The sequence below is a fragment of the Talaromyces amestolkiae genome, assembly GCF_001896365.1.
Source record: "Talaromyces amestolkiae strain CIB chromosome Unknown scaffold10.1, whole genome shotgun sequence".
Classification (NCBI taxonomy): domain Eukaryota; kingdom Fungi; phylum Ascomycota; class Eurotiomycetes; order Eurotiales; family Trichocomaceae; genus Talaromyces; species Talaromyces amestolkiae.
Genome location: NW_024468046.1, coordinates 444,874 through 467,191, shown reverse-complemented (window position 1 = coordinate 467,191; position 22,318 = coordinate 444,874). Strand labels below are relative to the sequence as shown.

Sequence of the window (22,318 nt, the reverse complement as noted above, 5' to 3'; positions counted from 1 at the left end):
GCATTGTCCTGACCAGAGACAATGCCTCTTCCTGAGCTTGCATCCACCACATGGCTGACAGATTCAGGACTGAAGCCACATTGGTGCTTTCGCACCTGGCAACGAGCCTAGGGACGGCCCGCTGCGAGTCATATTCTTTGAATATCAGATACATCGCTATCATGACATTCATGCTAATCATACTGGTAGTGACACTAATGACGTTGCATCGATTGTGGATGAAGAAAACTGCCAGCTCCACCTGGACTGGAGGGTAGATACTCAGACAGCCACGACCAAAGATTTACGAGATCGGCCGAGGATCAGATATCTATCAAGATTCACTAATGCAGCCTGGAGTGGTCAAGACACGAGCGACGCCTGTACTATAATTTCAGTCAGTGCGTCGTTTATCCAGTCAGCAGGGCGATTTCTAGCTTGTGGTGTCTACAAGGATCATCATTGTGGAACTAATGACCGGGATGGACCATCTTTGAGAGCCACTCATCTCTCGCATCTCGTGTTTGAATTCTGAAGCAACATGTACCAAATATACTACATAGTAAAGCTTTGAATGCTGCGTTTCCGTATGTGTGGGGTTGACTCCGGCATCGTCTGCTGATGGGGGTTGAAAGCCAATTTCGCATAAGCCAATACATATTTTTCAAAAGGATTAGGAAATCCAGACTCCCTCCAGAGCTTCTAGTCTATAATCCTGTGGATGTCTAGGTTGCGAGCTACATGGATTCGTACATGTGCATCATGGATGGCTGCATGGATACATACATACGACTCTGGGCGGACCACAGTCGTGCGACGAGTATGCATGAGACAAATTCCCTCGGACCAGACAAACAATGAAACCACTTGGCACGGCTCGAGCGGGTTGTGAGTTACGTTGACGTCGTGGACGTCGTTTTGTCAGAGTTCAAAAAAAAAGGATACAAATCAGGTGATTTGTGAGGGGTAAGATAATAAAGATAAAMCCCCTCCCAGCCGATCCTCCGGAGTATAAGAACAATCACCTCACCCTCAACTTATCTCAGGTAGTTTCTTATCCACAAACAACCAACTTGCTATTACCAAAGACTTTTAAATTTTTACCAACTACATCATTCAAAATGGGTACGTTGGCTTAGCATTCTGCTGTCTTCCCGGTCCATCATCCACAACTTTACTCTACAAATAGCCATCACTAGCCTCAACCTCTCAAGCAGCCACAGATCTGATACTAATTAACATGGCTTGATAGGTTCCGACCACACCTGCAGCTGCGGCTCCTCCTGCCAGTGCCCCTCCGGTGCTTGCCAGTGCCCTGTACGTACACTTATTCTTGTATCAAAGACACCGAAACTAATTCGACCGCCTGTTTCAGAAATAAATGACTATGAGTCACACCCATAAGAACGTGCAATCGTCAAATCACAGCGCTTCCGTCATTCAATAATGCGATCAGAGCTCACGTTCTAGGGGTTGTGAGAATTATGGGACTTTCATTAAGGAGGACTTTGTTCTATTAGCATTGCCTCGTCGCAGTCTGCAGCTGTCAATCATGACGACTAGCGATAGAGATATCTTATTAATCTGAATTCCCTGCTAAGAAACTTGTTCTATTCGATCTTAGTACAACTCTTGCAACGTAGATGGAGGTGAACCTGGGTTTCGCTTTGAGACCTAGGAACTCAGGCATTACATTAACATTGATATATAAACTACACACTTTTCTAATCTCACATCCTACTTTCCATCCCAAACAATTTCCTAACGTCCAGCCTTTCTTTTAAATATTTGCGTGAAATGTCGCTTCTCAACCCCCAAGGCAAGGCTGCTGCATACAACCGAGATACTGCTAAGCGCCATGGCCAGAGCCGCCCAGACAGGACTCAATCGAAAATGCTTATTGACAAGCACCACCCTACCATCAACCACCTGCTCTGCCTGGCCGATAACGATCGGATAGAGCACACCCGCTGCAATGGGAATCAGACACACATTATACACGAGCGCCCAGAGGAAATTGAGTCGGACACGGCGGAACACTCGACGGCTCAAGAGGACGAGCTCTAGGATGTTGCCGATATCAGAATTGAGAAGTATGAAGCTTGCAGAACTGATTGCCACATCAGAGCCAGAAGCCATGGCAACGCTGACATCTGCGGCTGCAAGGGCTGGGGCATCGTTGACACCATCGCCGACGAAAGCAACAATTGATCGAGTGCTGTTTCTAGATGTACTCTTCTTGGCTTTTGTTGGAATCGCTTGAAACTCCTGACTACCATGCTGCACCTGGCTAACGAAAGTTGCCTTTTCAGTTGGTAAAACTCCTGCCATGACATGTGTACGAGGAATACCCAAGGAGTCTGCAACCGCATGCGCGGTTGTTTGATTGTCGCCCGTACACATGAAGACATCGACTTGACTACTTTGAAGCTTGGCGACGACGCGTGCGGCCTCAGGGCGAATAGTCTCAGAAACTGCAAAAACGATCACTGGAGTGAAGGGACTCCGCTCTGAAGCTTCCGGTGCATCGCTTCGACGAAGTGAAAGTATCACCACCGACTTGCCCGTCGTTTGATATTTCGAGAGAAGCGAGGACAGATAATAGGTATCTGTACTCGGAGGGGAGAGTCGTTTTAGCAGGCGTTCATTGCCAATAGCCGCTTCATATTGGACATTCGTTGTCGAAGAAATATCTGATCTCTCGTTGCCGAGGCTGAGAGTGAATGTACCCTGCATTCCATGACCGGCAATTTCAGTGATATCAGAATCAACAATGTGAACAGAAGGTGCTTCTTTCTCTTGACAAAATTGGCGGATGGCTGTGGCGATCGGATGCTTGCTCTGTTCCTCTAAGCTCTGGGCAATGTTCCATGCGACGGATAATTGCTCCAAGTTACCTGTGAGCACCTCATAATCGCTGATGTGGAGACTTCCACTGTCTGTAAGTGTACCAGTTTTATCGAAGACGACAGCATTCAGACGACTAGCTTCTTGAAATGCTTCGCCACCACCTTTAACAAGGATTCCATGTCGAGCTGCGACGCCTCCACCAACAAATAGAGCCGTGGGAGCAGCAAGTGCCAATCCACAGGGACAAGCAACTACAAACACCGCAATGGCGAACTCTAAGCTCCAAAAAGTCCAACCCATGTGAGACGAATCTAGATAATCTCGCGGCAAAATGCCTGCTGATGCCAAGCTTACCCAGGTAATGAACGTAATGATTGCGATCAAGGTGATGACGGGGACAAAATGAGCTGTAAGGGTATCCACAGCTCTCTCGATCGATGCTCTCTTACTTTGGCCTTCACGGACAACGGTTATGATTTGGTCGAGCATTGACATGCCACCCACGCCGGTGAGCCGCACCTGGACAGGCGAACCAACATTGATTGCTCCAGCGAAAACTTGATCGCCAGCGCTTTTCTTGACCGAAGTGGATTCGCCAGTCAGAGAACTTTCGTCGAAGTGATAGGATCCAGAGCCGAGAATGATTCCATCTGCAGGTGGTGATGCGCCATGAGGAACGCTAACAGTATCACCAATTTCTAGCAGATGAGTGCTGATATTCTGGAATCGTTCTGAGCCAGATGCTCCCGAATTTTCCACGAGAATAGCTTCGGTAGGGAGCAATTGGCCCAAGGAAGCAACAGCATCGTCTGTTCGTTCTTTGCTGTATGTTTCCAGACAGCGCCCTGCTAGGATAAAAAGAGTCAAAAACACCACAGAGTCAAAGCAAGTCGAGCGGTGTGCGTCAGGTGCTGTGCCGTAGACCGCATCGAAAACCAGGGATACCAGAGATGCCACATATGCCACTGCAGTACCAGCAGAAATCAAAAGATTCATGCTACCAAAGCGGAAGAATCTTTGTGCTAGAGGTGTAGGACTTCCAGGCCGCCAGAGCGCATAGATTTCCTTGAAAGCTCGCTTGTGAAACAAGTCTGCACCATAGAACATGACTGGGGTAGTCAGGACTAACAACGCCCAGTCCATACGGGTGATTTGGAGCCATTGGGGTGTCTCCAGATATTTTCGAATTTTGTTCTCTGGTGGAACAAAGCTCATAAACACCATTCCAATCAGAAACGTGGGGATGGAGATGACAAAGACGAAAGATAGTCGACGGAGCAATTGAAGTCGAGCTCTTTTTTGCATCATTCGAGATCGTTCCTCGTTGCTGGGTGGACGGTAGACTTCTGCATGGAAAGACTTGTCGATGGAGTCAATAGTGTTGAGGATAGATCTGATAGTAAGAGAGGGAGGTTGTGGAAAGTATGTGATGGTGACAATTGGATTGTCGAGGTATGGCTGTTCCTCGACTTTTAGTCCTGAGATGCCATTCAAAGATTCTAGGACCATGTCGGCGCAATGGTCATTGAACATGCCATTGACGCGGATGGATATAGTCCTTGCTCCGGTCGGTGCGAGTATATCAACATCGGAGTTGACGGGAGATATGCTATGAACTGAAGCATTGTAACCCAGATCCTCAATTTTCGCAATAATCTCGTCGGCATTCTCCCTGCCTTCAAACTCGATTTTCCCACTGTGGGAAAGAAAGTTGATGACCACGTTTGTGATGAACGGCAAACTTTGCAATCCTCTTGTAATGCTCTCCACACAAGATCCGCAAGTCAAGCCGCTTATGGCCAAATCGACGACATACACATTCTGGTTACTTCGGGCTGAGACAGCCTTGCTGTTCACATGGTCAAGAATTGCTTCAAATCCCATATCTTCTATTTGCTCAATGATCTTGTCGACATCGGATCGAGATCCGGTCCAGCGCACCGCCGCGCTATGAGTAAGGTTGTTGACGGAGATGTCGTCGACGAACTCGAGGCTTTCACGAACGCCGTTCGTAATTGAGTTGGCGCATGCTGCGCAGCTCATACCACCGACACTGATAATGGCAGAAAATTTCTGGAGGCCAGTTTGCGGTTGCAATAATTCTGACATCGTGTCGGTTCGTGAGTCATTGTGAGCAGTAGCGCCAATCTCGGGATCGCCTACGACCAAATTGATCAAGGGAGTCGTCGGATTCTCGTTCAATGTTGTCGAGCTACTGTCATCATCGAGAGATTCCTGGGTAAGAGGCATGATGTTCCCTCTCTTGGAAGCTCAATTGTCGAGTTGCTTCTAACTAATCAACAACAGACACAAAGCCTCGATTTTATGGGAGAGTATGCATACTCAGATCATACTGCATTCAGTCTACTAATTCAAGAAAAATCTGATGGGCCATGATTCGACAATGCACCCACAGTGACCAAATTGTACATGCTACAGGAAATTCGTCCGGCTTGTCTAATTGTGTCCTCCATATTCAGCAACTAGAGCTGGCTAGCGCCGAATCTATGCTAAATCATAGTTTACAATGCCTGTACACAATGCGCACGCAGTCGATCGATGCGACTTCTGCAAAGGACGGCGTAAGCCGTCCATCAAGTCGCTACGGTGTACACGAAATATTCCAGACGCGATTGGATCAGATAAAAAGAAATAAAAGTGGGACATGGTGGATCCAGTGGGGACCTGTGCTAGCCGGCCCGTGTTCCGCCAGACGATACGTAAATACGGTACGACACCTGTCACAGTATTGATATTACCGATACGTATTGCAAAAAAATATGGATACATCCCAAAAGATTTCCACACTAGCTACTCAAGTGTGATCGGTGGCTGACTGAAACATGGAGAACGGAGGACTTGCTTCGACGACCAAAATCTCCACAGGTTTGCATCGATCGAGTCTACGCTAAGACCTGTCTCACAGCGCGTATCCTTGAATATCGATTGGAAAGAACAGCTTGACTATCAGACTGTGACGATTGGGCTGCTTTGGATCAGCGGCATGATGGCTAGACTTTCATGACAGACGGGTCAACTGTTCCATATCAGTGATTCCAGGCTTGAGACATAAAGCGCTGAACGAGAAAGTGCCATTTCAAACTATTCCGTAGGTAGCACTCAAGCAGAGGTAGCATATCACCATCAACAATGGCCTTTGAGTACGACCCCACAGAAATAGCTCCCAAAGTGATAGAAGTCCTACGATCATTCTCTCAACACATACGCAAACCCGGCTCAGAAGAAGACTTTGAGAAAGTGTTCGATGCCATCCAGGGCCGAGTGAAAGAGTACATTTCCGAAAATGCACCAATTACTATGGTCTTACCGGCATTTCCCTGGAAGAACCCTAATCTCGATAAAGTCTTGGGGGCTGATCCGGATTTGGGTGAGGAACTTGGACTGTCGAGGTTGAATGATATATGCCAAGAAATTTCGAAGTTCTATCCCTATGGTGCACGACTTATGCTAATATGTGATGTGCCTGTGTACAACGGTTTGTATTCTCTATTAAACATGGATCTCAGTTTCTAAGTATGCCGTGTTAGACTTGGTTGGGATTCCCGACGAAGAAGCGTATGACTACGGTCGACGTCTCCGGGAGCTAGCTCAAGAGAAGAAATTCTCCTCAATACAATTCGTCCGACTGATGGATCTAATGGGATTGGGAGACGGGGAAAAGATTTCCAAGCCAGACTATTTGGAGCTTGTCCCCGTTATTAGACAAAGATTGATGTCGAGCGAGTACTTTGATCAGACCTTCAACATTGAGACTGAACTTGAGACCAACCCGGATACCAAAGCTACGTTTGATGGATTCTTCAGTCGTATTTCGGAAGATTTGAAATGGGGCAAGGGACTCGATGCGGCTGTTGTCGCTGATCAGACTGCATATGACGCGGAGGTTGCAAGAGTGGTCAAAGCCATGATACAGCGTCTTATTGTGAGTAATCATTGCAGCTTCTTCGAGATTTCATGACATGCTGATTTTCTCTGTGACATGACATAGGCGTACGAGAAGTTGATAAACGTGACTCTAGGTAGTCACATTCGCCTCTCAATTCATCCTTCCATAGGAAAGAACAAGATATCGATCCCTCTTCTCCCCCATGCAGGAAAATTCGGTGATATGCCTTGGCATGCAAGCCTGGTTGTTCTCTCCAATGGAGACATCAAAACAGGAGATGCAAAGGATTTCCGTGAACAGTACGACATCATCATGAAAAATGGCAAACCTTACTACTTCCGCGAGCGAAACACGTTGTACGACTGGTCGGTGCCGGTTGATATTCAACATTCGTACAAGAGCTTGCTCTTTAAGAATCCGGGATATGGTGAACAGACTCTGCAGGCCGATGACCGCTTAAAACTTGCACGTTGCATTGTATCTCACAAGGATTATACTGTGCATGTAGAAGGATTCGCGGTACCAGAGGGTCAAGTGGCATGATCTGAACACAATTGTACAGATTGAAAATCGAAGTCAAGGTTTTCATTTCATCACTGATTTCGTACTACGTAGTACGTATTAAGCAGTAAGTGCTGTCGATCTAAATTGATGTATTTTGGAAATCCGGAAAATAAGGTTATGTAGATCCCATTGGTTGTACGGTCAGTACTATACAGTAGGGACTTAGCAGCGCGAGATTTTTGCCGTCTTACGATTCGGTAGACTTAGATTGGTAGATCCAATACGTATTCCTGAAACATGTCTAGCTGAGTATAATCTAGTGTACACCACTGCATATGCGAGGTGGTTCAATGCAGACCGACCCACGGAGTTCGAAAGATACCTGGGATGTGTTGTTCTGATTCGGCCTAGCTTCAGAAAAACTCAAGAATGATAATGCCGCACTCAGATCAGCCATCCGAAGTGACTAGCTTGAGTGCCTACGATTATTGAATTGGCACATCCGACATATCCACCCAAGCAGGCAATCGTGCTATGAAAATGTGATTTCAACCCAGACTTGAGATTGCGAATCCATCCCTCTTACCTCACTTTGCCGGTTTTACCAACCGATATACCAAAGTCATATCAGAGCTTCCAGCGAAAATTTCTTTTATAGGCTTGAATTTGGAAAGCTCTATTTTCAAAAAAAAAAAGAGGATCCTTATCTTGTATTTGATCATACAAAATGACCCAAACAATATATGATGAAAGATCACCTTTACTTCCTCGCTCGCCGGGTGCGGTTGAGTCTTCCAAAGCCACAGAGTCTGTAATTCCCAATGGGGGTGCATGGGCCTGGCTACAAGTCCTAGCCGGACATCTTGTGGTGTTTAATGTTTGGGGTTATATCACCTCGTAAGTTTTTCCTGTCTCACTTCACGGTTGCTTTTGTTTGACAAGTCAAAGATATGGATTCTTCCAAGAATACTATGTCAAAAATCTACATATCAGTCCAGCCGATGCGTCCTCGATTGGAGCAGTGCAAATGTTCATGGTCCATTTGCTCGGCACTTTCTCTGGCCGTGCAATGGATGCCGGATACCTCCGAACCTGCATCGCAACAGGTTGCCTGTTGCAAGCACTAGGAGCATTCGCTACATCCTTTGGCACTGAGCTATGGCATTTTTGGCTTGCACAGGGAATCTGCAGCGGGATTGGCCATGGCCTTGTTTTCAGCCCAATGATCTCGCTATACTCGACTTGGTTTACTACTAAGCGAGTCATGGCCGTCTCACTGGCATCCTGTGGGGCTGCTACTGGTGGGATGGTCTTTCCTGCCATTGGATATTATCTGTTTGACAGACTGGGATTTGCATGGACTGTGCGATTGATGGCATTGATCATTGCTATGAATGGGCTCGTGGTGTCTGCAGTGACTAGAGCGAGGATCGTGTCACGCAAGTCTAGCCCTTGGTTCGACTTTACCGCATTCAAAGAACTTTCTTACACCATGTTCTCGATTGGGTCATTCTTTATCTTCGAGGGGATTTACTTTGCATACATATACGTCAGTTCTCATTCATTTTTTCTCTTTTAGTTGATCGTGATGGCCCGGACTGACGGATCATAGGTGAGGCAATTCGCCCAATCAAAGACTGGCTTTTCCCTTCAGGAGTCTCTTTTCCTGCTTTTCTTAATGAATGGCGTGGGACTCCCGAGCCGTGTCGTGGTCGCCTACATAGCAGACCGCTACCTAGGAGCAGTAAGGACTTGCATCCTGGTCTCCATTCCCTGTGGAGCAATGCTCCTCTGCTGGATTGCCGTCGACTCACACCAAAGCATGCTGATTTGGGCTACAGTCTATGGAATTTTTGCTAATTGTGCGCTAAGTCAAGTACCAGCGTCCAATGCGTACTTTGGAGCCAAGAATCCCGAAAAATCCGGAACTCGAGTCGGGACTATCACGACTATTAACAGCATACCGCTTTTGACTGGACCGTACATTGCAGGGAAGCTCATTGCCTTGAATGGCGGAGACTACCTGTACGCACAGGTCTTTGGCGGGCTCTGTATCATTATTGGAGCATTATTTTTGGTTGGGGCCCAATGGGCGGACACTCGGAAGCTGAACTAGATGTAGCGCGGCATATTGCTTTTTGTATGACATACGAGAAGGTAGTTGGAAGACTAGGGAAAGAACTCAATATATCAAAAATCTCCTACAGTGAAGAATAAATTGCAATCGCAACATCTCGGTATAGGAACCATGACTGTCAAAGCCAGGCGACTGGGGGAAACCTATTGCCCCGTGTTGATGAATTTCCCGAAAAGGCAAAACGAGAGAAGTAAGCTTCATGGGTCTAAGCCAAAGATGGCCTAGAGTCCACGGAAAATCAGATGCGCATCTACGGAGTACATCGTAAGCAGACTAGAGACCCGCTAGTATTTTGCACTAGTAAACCTGCTTTACGACATGCCAGCGATGCTCATTGCCCATTGCGGACAAGCGAGGTCTGAAGTTTGGTACGAACGCACTACATAGTACGGGTTAGGTTGGTACCGCACGGGACCCACACCCCCACATACTGAGATCTGGCTCAGCGCCCCGAAACCTTCGTGCCGAACATCAATCCCCGAAGCATCTCTCCATGACATTTCTTTTTCACCGGGCTCCGCCAACACCAATAGTCATAGTATGGAGTCCAGAGGACTACCTATCTGGGACTTGCAGACTCGGAAAATTTGATATTGTCACCCGATACGGAGTATTTCGGCCAGGCTGGCTGAGGCTGCATCTGTCCACGCTTAGCGTCGATCTAGAACGAACCTATCCATCCTTACATGAATCAGATGTCAATGAGACATAACTAACGTTTGGTTGGCTCTCGTATCCATGTAGCTGCTCGCCGATCGTTGACATCTCATGAACTATTCCACCAAGCTTGACTGTAGCCGACGCGGTGGCTGGAGGTATCAACTTGACACACGCTTGAAGGAACAATCGTGTACCACGCTTGAGGAGATCTGGCTTAGAGTGGACTCGATACGCTTGTACTAGGTAGTGCGTGCGTACGTACTCGGTACATACATGGTTCGTACCTAGATTACGTACTCCGTATCGTATCGTCTTAAGTTGCAGTCTTTGACTCTGCCGAATATTTTTTACCCTTGACTTGCTTTCGTCGCTTTCTGGTCTTCCTGCCGAACAAATCCCATTGTTTTGAGCTTATATCACTCCGCTCTGCAGCACAGCACAGACCAACACGATCCTTGAATCACGATGGCCACTCGAATTCGACCAGCGGTCATCGCTCGCCCATTGGCATTCGTCTCCCGAAAAGGCATTTACACATTCCGGTCAAACACGAGCTGTGAATCTAGTTGCATCAATAGCACGACCTCCACCGTGCACTATCGCTCATTGTCTACCGATCCTGCGATAAATGCAAATCGGATCAAGCCGCTTCATTTTCATGTCCCTCTGTTTCCTGGCGTGCAATTGCTAGACTTCGCAGGACCATTGGATGTCCTTAGTCTGCGATCTCAGTACCCAGAAACATCTGGACTCACGTTGMCCTTGCTTTCGTCGACGCTTGAGCCAGTCTCAACCAAACCTGTCGCCCCACCAAGCGCCAGGTGGAACTTCAATCTTCCTCCTGGGACCAACACAAGTTTCAATCCAAGAGTCGTACCCGATGTGACTTTCCAAGACTACCTCTCGGCATTATCCAGTGGCAATATTTCAGACAATGGCGCGGATGGATCCCTCAAACCTATTGACGTTCTATTGATTCCCGGTGGCCCTGGCACGCGGTTGGATCGTGTCCACTCCGATCCGGCAGAAGCAAATATTTCAAATACGCAAGAAGCGCAAGATTTCATTAAGGCGGTCGCATCACATGTCCGACACAGCGTCATCACAATATGCACAGGCAGCCATGTTCTGGCTCAGACTGGTCTGCTCAATAACCTCGACGCCACTACGAATTCGGCCCGCTTCAAGGATGTTTCCACAGCAAATCATCCGCATAGTCGAAAAGTAAAGTGGCAAGAAAATAGGCGATGGGTTAGAACTAGCGTCCCCGATGCATCCACGGGTAACACCTCGGCTCAGCTGGATACTACAACCAAGACCCATGATGGCTTGCGTCCTGGCGTCGAGGTCTGGTCGTCAGCTGGCGTTACAGCCGGGCTGGATCTTTTGCTGGAGTTTGTAAAGGTGCATTATGGAGGGTTAGGGGTGGCTCAACAGACCGCTGAGCGATTAGAATACCGCTGGGAACAAGATTGAGGCCTGATAGTCCTGTCACATCGAGCGGCGTGATCCGATGTATTGGTGTACAGTAGTGAGATACGGTATGCATTTCGTACGAACACACGGAGCATAATGCAGGCATTGCTCCGTTTAGAATCAGCCACTAAAATAGATGATGAATCAGTCTCTCCACAATAAATAGATCACAAGAACACAACCATTATAGACGAATCATATTCAGGCATCGGCTGATTTGCTGCTGCGAATGCGTGATTTTCGCTGGCTTGCTGCAACCCCCGCTGTTAGATACATGCTTACTTCGTACGTAGTACGCGTAATGACATGTCTCAATTTGTTCGTCGATCGTTGGCCCGAAGGTATCGAGCTCGTCTTGCCGAATCGAGCTCTCCTAGCAATGGTGGCAAGGCAGTGACGCACTGGATGATTCAGAGATCATGATGGGTTGCGAAGGGTGAGCCACTAAGTGAGCGTCCTTGCCATAGAGTGAGAACTCGTAGACTCGACGTGATCGTTCCTCAGACGCTGATTGATTGGTCCTTGTGCGTGAGTGTAGGGAGTGCCCCTTACACGTTTTGAGATCGATGACTTAGAGGTTATAGACATCGCTTTATTCTGAGAAGATTTTTGAAACTCGACAGTGCTAGATACATCAATCTATCTTTGAAGAAAATAGTCTAGGGTTTCGCAACTTCTTATATCTGTTCCCGAAGCCCATCCATACATCCGCTTTCCCGCTGCCGGTAATTACGAGAGGCAACGTTGAGCACATTTGAGCACATTAGGGCAAACTCACTCAACACACGCATATTGACACACCTACACTACAAACACCATGCTCGCCACAGAGATCGTCCAACTTCAGCCAAATCATCTACCTTCCGATTACAAGGGACATAACAACGGGAACATTTTCACCAACAAACAGCAGATATTTTTCCTTCCTTGGCCACGCCCAACCCCAGTTCCGGTTGAACATGTACACACAGAAGAGCAGAATGAGAAATTCGAGGAGAAACAGGTGCAACTGCTACCTCAACTGCTACAGTTACGGACACAAAAGCAGCCTCAGCAAGTGATATGCCCCTATACAGCTCGCCTCAAAGCCGAGGAGGTCATGAGCATTGTTGAGGGCTATGGATACCATGAGAAAAAAGGCCCTACTGGAGAAGGCTGGTTAGGAAGAGCTTCTTTCACACCACGAGTACAGAAACATATCGTTGCCAATGAAATTATTCCTATGGTGTTACCAGCTTTTCCCATGAAGAGCAACAACCGTATGGATAAGGTGCTGGGTGCACTGCCTGATCTTGGAGAGGAGCTTGGCCTGGCTCGATTGAATAATCTTTGCTCTGATATCAAAGCTATCTACCCCCCAGGAGCCTTAGTCGTGATCGTTACGGATGGTCTATGCTATAATGGTAGTTTATCCTTTCTTTCTGTCTAGTTGTTCTTAGCTGACGGAAGAGTGAATAGACCTTGTTGGAATCTCCGATGGAGAAGTATGGGAATACGGACATCGGTTACGACAAATTGCTAAAGAGAGGGGATATGCCTGTATTCGATTCAACCGTATCATGAACTTGTTAGGAATCTACAACGGCGCCGAAATTTCCAAGGAAGAGTACACCCAGCTCTGCGATAAAGCTCGGTCTGAACTTCACCGTCGCTATGGTCGTCCGGGATTTGATGTCGACAAGTTCTTGAAAAGTGACGAGGATTATTTGAGGACGTATAACGGTACGTTTACAATCAATCCCTCAGTACCGTCATCGATATCGAGTATGACTAACTGTATCAGGATATGACAAATTCATGAAGGTCGATCTCCGCTTCAGCCCAGTGACAAAGAACTGCCCAGGGCCGAAGCAATACAAGAAAAAGGTCAAGCTTGTTGCAAAGTCAATGATCGTGCGAGGGGTGGTACGTACTCACTTCAGTATATTTATTAATAGATGTGATTGACTTATCCGTTCTGTACAGGAATTCGCCGAACTAGTCCGCCAAATCTACCCCGACAGCCTCCGTCTCTCCATCCACCCTTCATCCGGTCAAACCAAGCTTTCGTGTCCATTGATTCCGCAACCGAATTCATTCTCCATGAGTCCCTGGCACAGCACCGTATCCGTGACCAAAGACGGCACATTCGTTACTGCACACAAATCCCAGCATCGACAGGATTGCAACTACACTCTCGTTCACAAGGATGATCAGCCGTACTATTTTCGTGAGAAGTCGGTGCTGTTTCAGTGGGAGAAGACGAATGTCGAGTTTGAGCATGGTTACAATCAGCATCTGATAATTAGAGAGGTGCCAGTGCAGAAGGAAGAATGTGCCAACGAATTAGTTGCGAATGATGATCAGACCAACAATAGAGCTGGAGAGCTCTCTGAAGATGCTCTGGACAAATTGGCCCAATTGGCCATTTTGCACAAGAGCGTTAAATTCGAGTCTGCCATGTGATGGACTCATGGTTTTGGAGAGTTGTATTGATATAAATATCAAACCCGTGCAATGGATTGAGGCATTGGCATTACATTGATCGAGTGGGATACGGAATTGTGTTTTTTTGATCGATCTCAGGCGTCACTTACGATTTTTTTCTGTTTATATGAATTGAAAATGCGTAAAAACGAGGTTACCTGGTAAATGTAGTAAAAGCGATGACCGCCTTTCCTAAATAATTCGTAGGACAAAGTTACATCGCATAAAAGTAGAGAGAAAAACAAAAACGAAAAGGGTACAACAAAGCCCCACTTATGTTGATAAACCAAGTTAGCCCTTGGTGGTAGATCTAATATGATATTGAATTAGTTATAAGAGTACTTTCCTCCGTCTCTCGCGGGTTTTTAGGGCTAAGTTTTTCCACCCGCCACTGGGACAGAATGGTCTTCAAATCTAAACTTCAGCACATTCTCTGGTGCTCATTAATATACTTGCAAATAACCATTGCTGCTGTCATTCCGGCCAAACAAATCATTCTAGGTGCTCAAAATTCTTTTCACGATGACTCACCTCAAACTGTAATCTCGAAGGGACAAACTGTTACACTCAATGGAATACTATATTACGTCCCACCTGAGCCGGTGACTTCGATAAACCTAACGACATATGCACAGCTAAGTCCTGGCCTTAATGCATTGACAGTTTTCAGACCGACTGCTCTACCTTTCGGCGAGCCACAGCTGGAGGCTGCTGTTGAGGGTTATTTGCGTGAAGATGATGTTTTTACCCCTTCGTTCTTGCAAGGTATTTCTGGCCCTTTTCAATTGAGAGAATTTGGTTCTAATGTTCATTTTGACAGTCATATACGTACGCTTGAATGAGGAAACGGATTCTATCATATCTCCCTCAGACCTAACAAGCTACGGCACCAAAACAGTCCTCATGGGATCCGCTACCCTTCCTCCAGGACCCTACTTCCTCTCATCTGAGGGTCACGTATACCAAGCTTTGAAACTATTCGCCGATACCCAAGATGCCTTTTCACAAAGTCTTATAGTCAACACAGCAGATGGTTCATATTCGCCCTTGTTAGCTGCTTTGCCAGGCGTTGACTCGGCTGTTGCTGTGCCCTCACGGCTCTATTTCACAAAAAATTCCTCTCAGCCATTGGCAGGTGTACGACTTGCCGTCAAGGACATTTTCGATATTGAGGGCATCCACACTTCAGCTGGAAGCCGAGCTTGGTATCATTTTCACCCTCCTGCAAACGCTACAAGCCCCGTTGTAACCGCTCTCATTGACGCTGGTGCCGTCATCGTCGGAAAAGTGAAAACATCTCAATTCGCCAACGGACAACTAGCCACTGCAGACTGGGTAGACTACCACTCTCCTTTCAATCCGCGCGGAGACGGGTATCAGCAACCGTTCTCGTCGTCCACCGGTGCCGGTGTTGGTATCGCTTCGTATGACTGGTTAGATATTGCACTTGGAACGGATACAGGGGGATCAATCCGTTTTCCCTCACAGGCCAATGGTGTTTTTGGGATTCGGGCGTCTCATGGATCTGCCAATTTGGAGAAGGTTGTTCCACTAGCTCCTCAATTTGATACCGCAGGTCTTATTGCGAGGGATCCAGGTGTTTGGGAGACTGCTAGTCAAATCATCTACTCAGATACAGAATTCAACTGGTCTGATTATCCGCGAAGGATTCAAACAGTTTTCAATGCCCCGTTGGACGCCTCTGACCAAGTTGATGCCATGGTAGAGGCGTTTCTACACAAGTTGGCGCAGCATCTATCAGCCTCCCTGATCAATCTCGACATTCCTTCATTATGGACAGAAACCCACCCCTCGAACATGTCCTCAGATCTGGTGGAAGCAATTGAAAAAATCTACCCAACCGTCATCGGCATTGAGCAAGCACGACTCGTCCGCGACCCGTTCTATGCTGACTACAAAGCGCAACACTCGGGTCGACTTCCATTCGTAAATCCTGCACCCCGAATCCGGTGGGGATACGGCGATTCTCTACCAAACGGTACACTGGAAGAAGCACTCACAAACAGAACCGCATTCCAATCCTGGATCGCCAGCAACTTACTCAAATCAGACAACCGATCATGTTCAGACAGCCTTTTGGTTTATGTTGAACCCGCTTCTCGAGCGCCGTTATATCGTGACTATTACCGCGACGAACCCACCATCCCTTTTGGATCCGGCGCGAATATGATTAGTGTCTATGCTGGGGTGCCGGATATGGTGGTACCGATAGGAGAGAAGACATATGTTAGTCAAGTGACTGGTCTTGAGGAGATGTCGCCGGTCAGTGTGGATTTGGTGGCTGCTAGGGGTTGTGATGGGATGCTTTTTCAGTTGATTAATGAGCTTGTTCAAGTGGGGATATTGAGAGAGGTCAAAGCCGGTCGGTCATTGGTTAGTGGTGGAAATATCCTGTTTTGACTCAAAATAAGAACTTCCGGAGGTCTTAAAATGTGTTGACACTTCCAAGCAGGTATGATATATGATATACAAGTAAAGCTATGAACGAATGCAGAGATTCAAGGCAAAGCAGTAGCTTGCCAAGCATCATAAGTCCCCCATACACCAGCCAACCAACTAATAAACCCAGTCGTACTCGGCGGCACACCAAGACCCTTCTCAAAACTCCAGTGCGCGCATAGCGGAGCCCAAGCCAGGTTATTAATCAGTCTCTTTCTCCAGCTGCGGATCTCAGCCTGTCGTGCGGCCTCCAGCTCTGCATCCGCTACGGCAATTGACTTTTCACCAGTCGACACCTGTCTCTGCTCTTCTTGTTCTTTTTGGCTGAACAGAACCGACTCGCGGGACAGTTTTACAAATTGAAGCAGAACATATGCAAACCAAGCGCGTATACTCCAAATGCTCCATTTACCCATGCCACCTGTCCGCTTAATCAAAGAGTCGCCTGCAATCCCGTTCGATGCGAGATACGTAACATTCTCGAGGAACTGATAAACCACCATCGAGAGCACCTCCAAATACGCAACGGCGCGCAGCACGGGATCCTTGGGGGGCGATTTATAGGTTGACGAGCCCCACGCCCACATGGAGACCAGCCCCAAGAGACGAAGCGTAAAGCGGGTTTTGGACATGAGATCGGAGAATGCTAGCAACGGCGGTCGCACGGATGAGACATTAGTCGATGCTGGTATTTTGACTGTAGGAATGTCTTGGCCAAGTCTGCGCAAGAGCCATAGTCGTATAGCAAGGCGAAGTTTTGCTAACGGAGTGGAGGCTAAAAGGTAATGCAATGAATGAGAGGTATAATTGAGGTTGGCGAGTACTATATCCAGACCAGCTTTCGTGGATAGCAATCTGTGATAAATTAGATATGTTCGTAGTGCCTCTCAAAATACTGATAACTCACCTATTCAACCTCAGAACAGTCTCGTCTGTTTTGAGCACGGCAGATACAACCACGTCCGAGACGGGCTTTTGGCGGGGGACTATCTTTGGCGCATTCCCCCGGAACGTGCCCTCCGGCTTTTCTGATGATTCTGATTGATCTGACATATCTGCCCTGTCAACTGATATGAGATTCTGTGCCTGACAGAAATTCGGTAACTGAGATTCCAGGGAGATGATGTTTATTAAGGAAGATGCGACGGAGTAGACTGTGACTGTTCCGAGCCGTCAGCCGAGGTCCAATCGGTGTTCCGTCCGCATTCCGACGGGTACTCTGAGCAGTGAGTAGTAAGTACACTGCGTAGCCACTGTGGCTAGTGAGTTCTATAAGGTGCTTTTGTTCACGTTGCTCGTCCGGTTACTGAGCAGTCTGAAGCTCAAGCATCTGACAGGATTATGTTTACCGTTGCCGTGGTGTTTCGTGCTTAACCCCGGCAAATGATCGCGGATCAGGTCTGCCGTGTTGTACAAGGCCGCTCTATGTACTTCTTGCTTCATGGCGTACTCTGAATAAGTAGAGACACGCAATTGCAATCGACTTCGTTCTAGGTCCACATTTTTAATAGTTTTTCTTCTTTAAAGCAAGATAAGATACGTTGTGGAGCGATTGCGGAATTGGCCGAGGCTGACTGGTCTCATTGTTTGATGATATGCAGCGCGACCCGACGCCAACGCACACGGCGACAGGCAGAGTTGGACAGATTGACAGGTAGACAGGTAGAATATGAGATGTTTTACCTGGTATTGGGGTGACTGAGTAGGTGATACTCGGTATACTGTGTGTATAGTAAAACGGTAGAGTACACGATTACGGCGGACTAGAGCGTAACTAGGGACAGACCTGGTTTCGTACATGTTTTTGCCTTTGTCCACAAAAACACGCTATATCCACGTCTAAGAACCCAATGAAATCCAGAGCAGTAAAGGTAGTGTACATAAGATATGCCGTGGAAACAGCAGTTACGAGTACGCATCTGTAGCCCACCGTAATAATGAACAAAGCCTTGTCCGGTCGGAGCCATCCGCGTTGCTTGGCGCTGTTCCGTAAACAACAACACCCAGCGACCAGCCTCCCTTAAACCTCTTCCACTCCTTCCCCACAAATCCACCGCTGCTTCAGATTTGCTTTCTTGTCGCGTGGTGATTCTCGTTTATTGGAATGTGATTTGAGCTTCTAGCATTGACTGCATACCGCCATACACTATCTCGACTCTTGCTTCCCTGCTCGCGATATCGGACGCGCTCCAGATACTCCCCTCTAGTCTATAATTGAGCGATAATCGAAGGACAAGATGTCTGTCAAATTCCAACAAGAGACTATTCGCACCACTGGCGTCAAGCCCGAGGACTTGACGCCAAAAGACCTGGCGCACAAGGTCGGCGAGCGTTTGACTGGCGGTGACACCCACACCGGTTATCTCGCTGTATGTCGAGTCGCCTCACTACGATCGCAGCAATGCTAACGAGACATAACAACAGGCCTACTTGAAGCAGCTCCAGACAAACCCTCTTCGCACAAAGATGCTCACGTCCGGTGTTCTCTCGGCTCTTCAAGAATTCGTCGCCTCGTGGCTTGCTCATGATGTCAGCAAGCACGGCCATTACTTCAGCTCCCGCGTGCCGAAGATGGCGCTCTACGGAATGTTCATCAGTGCGCCCATGGGCCACGTTCTCATTGGAATTCTGCAAAAGATTTTTTCTGGCCGGACGAGTTTGAAGGCCAAGATTTTGCAGATCTTGGTTAGCAACTTGATTGTACGTCTCCCCCATGCATGCGGTTGCGAATAGTATGCTGATTGAAATAGATTGCCCCCATCCAAAATTCCGTCTACCTGGTCTCCATGGCCATCATCGCCGGAGCTCGCACTTTCCACCAAGTGCGCGCCACCGTGCGCGCCGGTTTCATGCCCGTCATGAAAGTCAGCTGGATCACATCCCCCATCGCGCTGGCCTTTGCCCAGTACTTCCTCCCCGAACACACCTGGGTGCCTTTCTTCAACATTGTTGGATTCATTATTGGTACATATGTCAACACTCATACCAAGAAGAAGCGCCTCGAAGCTTTGCGACGACAATACGACCAGCGACGAGGTGGTCCTCCCGGTCCTTACCCTCCTCCTGGTAGTGAATACAGCCGTCGTGACTAAAATAACCGGATGGCTCTCAATTCTGCCTGTAAATGATACCAAGGGTGGAGGAAGCAAGGGTGGAGGAAGCAAGGGTGGAGGAAGCAAGGGTGGGGACAATGCGTGCTTTGGAATGTGATTTTTTCCGAGGTACTACGTAATTGTTAAATGCTTTTTGGAACGGCGTCCATTTCGATACATATACAACAGATTTCTTGGCCCGTATATTGTTTTTGAACGAACTGGCTTGGAAAGGTCGATAGTTGTTTTAGAGGCTCCCTTCTGTTTGTTCCTTTTCTTGTCATGTATGTAATGTTTCCTTTGTATGCTTCATGAGATTTTATTCAACTTCTTATACCTACGACTGAAAGGGCTGGGAGCTCGAGGAGTAAGATGATGGCTTATTACTAGTAGGATATCCATATTTATCTGTAGCTACCTACTGAACAATCATTCAGTATTCATCGCCTCCGCAGGCTTCCCACCACGCTTATCCTGCTTCACAAACTCCACAAACTCATCCAACGTCCCCGGCCACGCGCCATCAGCATCCCACCACCCAAAATTCTCATCCTCCAGAGTCTTGCGCATGAATACTTCCGTCTGTTCCCACAGATCCTTATTCACTGGCCGCTGACCTTTCGATTTGAGGTAATCAAGGTACCAATCTAGCCATGGGGTGGAAGGTGTTTGCCAATCGACTCCGCCATTTTCGCTCGTGAAGAATAGTTGCCATTGTTCAGCGGCGATTTCGAATGGAAGGTTGCGCTGGCCTTGCATGCGACAGAGAGGGAATGCGTAGCGGTATACTTTGCGGAATGTGTCTGGTTGAGAGGATATTCGATTTCGAAGAGAGGCGCCGTGGGATATCATTTGCGGGATTGATTCGACACTTCCTTTTGTTAGTATACATATCACAGTTTTTAAAAGCCGTGTGAACGACGCACCCGACGCTCTTCCAGCCATCGACGAAACCTGTACGTGTGAACTCGCCCATACTAGGTGACTTGAGCAGCTCCGCTATTCCTAAACACGCAACTTCATCGAGTCGTATTTCGATGGTCTCGAGGAACTTCATCGCTCCTTCGATGCCAATCGTGTCTGGATTTTCTTTGGGGTCATCTATACAGTAATTAGAATAGCCATATACCGACGGAGGAAAGCAGGTCGGACCTCGATATTCGTCAAAGATCTTATTTAGTGCTGGCGTTGACGATGATGCGGCAGGTGCTTGCGAGGAGGAGAAGTATCTATACCGAGGACATATGGTTAGCTTTGTAGAGAACTCTAAAGGAAGGTCACATACGCATCAACGGCTTGCTCAACATTCCACCCATTTGCGCGCAAGAACTATAGATTTCTGTTAGTCACTTGCGACAACGCGCCGAGTCGAAAGACACCAACTTTGGCAGCTACGGCATCTTTGGCCTGCGTAAAGCCCACAAACTGCGATATGTAATGTCTCTGGGTTCCTGTGTATGGCGGCATGTTTGCTTCTGCGTCTCCCTCTTAAAGATGACGCACGCGGGGTAGCACGAGGGACGAAAACGAAGTAAAGGACGTGCGGGAGTGGGCGTGATTCAGTCGGGTAGCATAAATAAGCCCTCTGGAATACACGCTACAGAAAGTAACGCACAGCGTCAACAAATATAATTGAAGGGAACCCAAGGAGGAATGATAGTCGGAGGAAGTTGTTTAGGCGGCGGTTTGGCGATAATAGTGATGCCGCCATCTGATTGGACCAGAAGGAGTACTGAGATCCACCTCCCTCTTTCCTTAGATATAAGTTCTTTCCCAAGGTCTACTACGTTCTAATATACTATCAAATCGAGATGAACTGAACTGAATTGCTGGTATATCAACTAAAAGATCTAGCATCACTTTTCCTGGCCTGACACCAGGTATAATCCCTAAACGCCGATAAATGCGAGACATAAATGGAGAGCGAGTCGCATGACTATGTCGTGAACAGAGAATCTTCCTGTACGATTGTCAGATATCGAATTCACACCTTTTTCAAGTTTCCTGTGTTTGGTACTAACCTCTCTAAGATACTCTCCAACGTCACCCTGGCGGAAGAGCACTACAGCAGTAGGCTCGAGTTTCCTTGCTTCTGCGGTTGACCGTGCAGTGACCCCGAAACCCTAGACGCTATGTTAGTCTCAATTCAATATGATCTTCTTCAGGGCGATTCAAATACCAGAGGAGTATCGTCTTGCGAGAACACAACGCATCCACTGTGCTCGGGGCAATCCTCAGACCATCGCAAAACATGGGCCTTCACGACGTTTCCACCGTATAAAAAGGGCATCTCTCCATTCTGCTTAATGGTCACCTTATAACGAGCATAGGGAGCAATAAGGTCAAGTCTGCCTCGTACGATTTTGAGTCAGTGACATGTCCTCTCTCGAGTCCAACATTATGCGAGAGCGCAAAACTTACGCTGTAATGTGCAATCTGAACTTCATAGTCTTGGTGAACTTTCCAACACAAACGCCCAGGCTCAGCAAGTTATCGCGCGCAACACTAGTTGCAAGGTTCGCAATCGATTGCTTCACATAGTATACTCGAGAACCCTGAATTCGGAACACATAGCGCTCGTTATCTTCGGTAGGCTGGATGAGCTGGTTGAGAGATCGACCGGTGTAGTTGGCGAGTTTCTGAAAGAGAGTTTTGGTTTCGTCTTCCGTAAGAGCCCTCATATTGAATTTTGTACTTTATTGTAGGTCGAATGAATGCTGATAGACAATTGTAAGTGTGACAAAAAAAAATGAAGCTCCGCGGACAGAAAAGTTAAAAGTGGGGCTG

The 22,318-nt window shown here is 47.5% G+C and overlaps 9 protein-coding genes across 9 annotated transcripts; 5 read left to right on the top strand and 4 right to left on the bottom strand.

The window, feature by feature from the left end:
• Positions 1–1,740: 1,740 nt before the first annotated feature.
• BHQ10_005640 (uncharacterized protein) lies at positions 1,741–5,079 on the bottom strand (the record flags this gene model as incomplete). The annotated part of the gene is made up of 1 exon (XM_040878139.1): positions 1,741–5,079. The coding sequence occupies one exon, from the start codon at positions 5,077–5,079 to the stop codon at positions 1,741–1,743; it is 3,339 nt and encodes a 1,112-aa protein (XP_040734144.1).
• Positions 5,080–5,979: 900 nt separating this feature from the next.
• BHQ10_005639 (uncharacterized protein) lies at positions 5,980–7,279 on the top strand (the record flags this gene model as incomplete). Its single annotated transcript, XM_040878137.1, has 3 exons — positions 5,980–6,325; positions 6,378–6,772; positions 6,839–7,279. The coding sequence occupies 3 exons, from the start codon at positions 5,980–5,982 to the stop codon at positions 7,277–7,279; spliced, it is 1,182 nt and encodes a 393-aa protein (XP_040734143.1).
• A 688-nt stretch (positions 7,280–7,967) lies between these two features.
• On the top strand, positions 7,968–9,356 carry BHQ10_005638 (uncharacterized protein; the record flags this gene model as incomplete). The annotated part of the gene is made up of 3 exons (XM_040878136.1): positions 7,968–8,137; positions 8,189–8,789; positions 8,853–9,356. 3 exons carry the CDS (start codon positions 7,968–7,970, stop codon positions 9,354–9,356), a joined length of 1,275 nt encoding a protein of 424 aa, XP_040734142.1.
• A 1,146-nt stretch (positions 9,357–10,502) lies between these two features.
• On the top strand, positions 10,503–11,513 carry BHQ10_005637 (uncharacterized protein; the record flags this gene model as incomplete). Its single annotated transcript, XM_040878135.1, has 1 exon — positions 10,503–11,513. One exon carries the CDS (start codon positions 10,503–10,505, stop codon positions 11,511–11,513), a length of 1,011 nt encoding a protein of 336 aa, XP_040734141.1.
• An 817-nt stretch (positions 11,514–12,330) lies between these two features.
• BHQ10_005636 (uncharacterized protein) lies at positions 12,331–16,400 on the top strand (the record flags this gene model as incomplete). The annotated part of the gene is made up of 6 exons (XM_040878134.1): positions 12,331–12,916; positions 13,086–13,235; positions 13,297–13,418; positions 13,479–13,945; positions 14,650–14,744; positions 14,800–16,400. The coding sequence occupies 6 exons, from the start codon at positions 12,331–12,333 to the stop codon at positions 16,398–16,400; spliced, it is 3,021 nt and encodes a 1,006-aa protein (XP_040734140.1).
• Positions 16,401–16,498: 98 nt separating this feature from the next.
• Positions 16,499–17,492, bottom strand: BHQ10_005635 (uncharacterized protein; the record flags this gene model as incomplete). Its single annotated transcript, XM_040878133.1, has 2 exons — positions 16,499–17,294; positions 17,347–17,492. The coding sequence occupies 2 exons, from the start codon at positions 17,490–17,492 to the stop codon at positions 16,499–16,501; spliced, it is 942 nt and encodes a 313-aa protein (XP_040734139.1).
• Positions 17,493–18,676: 1,184 nt separating this feature from the next.
• Positions 18,677–19,531, top strand: BHQ10_005634 (uncharacterized protein; the record flags this gene model as incomplete). Its single annotated transcript, XM_040878132.1, has 3 exons — positions 18,677–18,808; positions 18,864–19,139; positions 19,190–19,531. 3 exons carry the CDS (start codon positions 18,677–18,679, stop codon positions 19,529–19,531), a joined length of 750 nt encoding a protein of 249 aa, XP_040734138.1.
• Positions 19,532–19,960: 429 nt separating this feature from the next.
• BHQ10_005633 (uncharacterized protein) lies at positions 19,961–20,998 on the bottom strand (the record flags this gene model as incomplete). Its single annotated transcript, XM_040878131.1, has 5 exons — positions 19,961–20,402; positions 20,458–20,632; positions 20,684–20,760; positions 20,817–20,860; positions 20,915–20,998. 5 exons carry the CDS (start codon positions 20,996–20,998, stop codon positions 19,961–19,963), a joined length of 822 nt encoding a protein of 273 aa, XP_040734137.1.
• Positions 20,999–21,467: 469 nt separating this feature from the next.
• Positions 21,468–22,212, bottom strand: BHQ10_005632 (uncharacterized protein; the record flags this gene model as incomplete). The annotated part of the gene is made up of 4 exons (XM_040878130.1): positions 21,468–21,491; positions 21,553–21,654; positions 21,711–21,879; positions 21,953–22,212. 4 exons carry the CDS (start codon positions 22,210–22,212, stop codon positions 21,468–21,470), a joined length of 555 nt encoding a protein of 184 aa, XP_040734136.1.
• Positions 22,213–22,318: the final 106 nt, after the last annotated feature.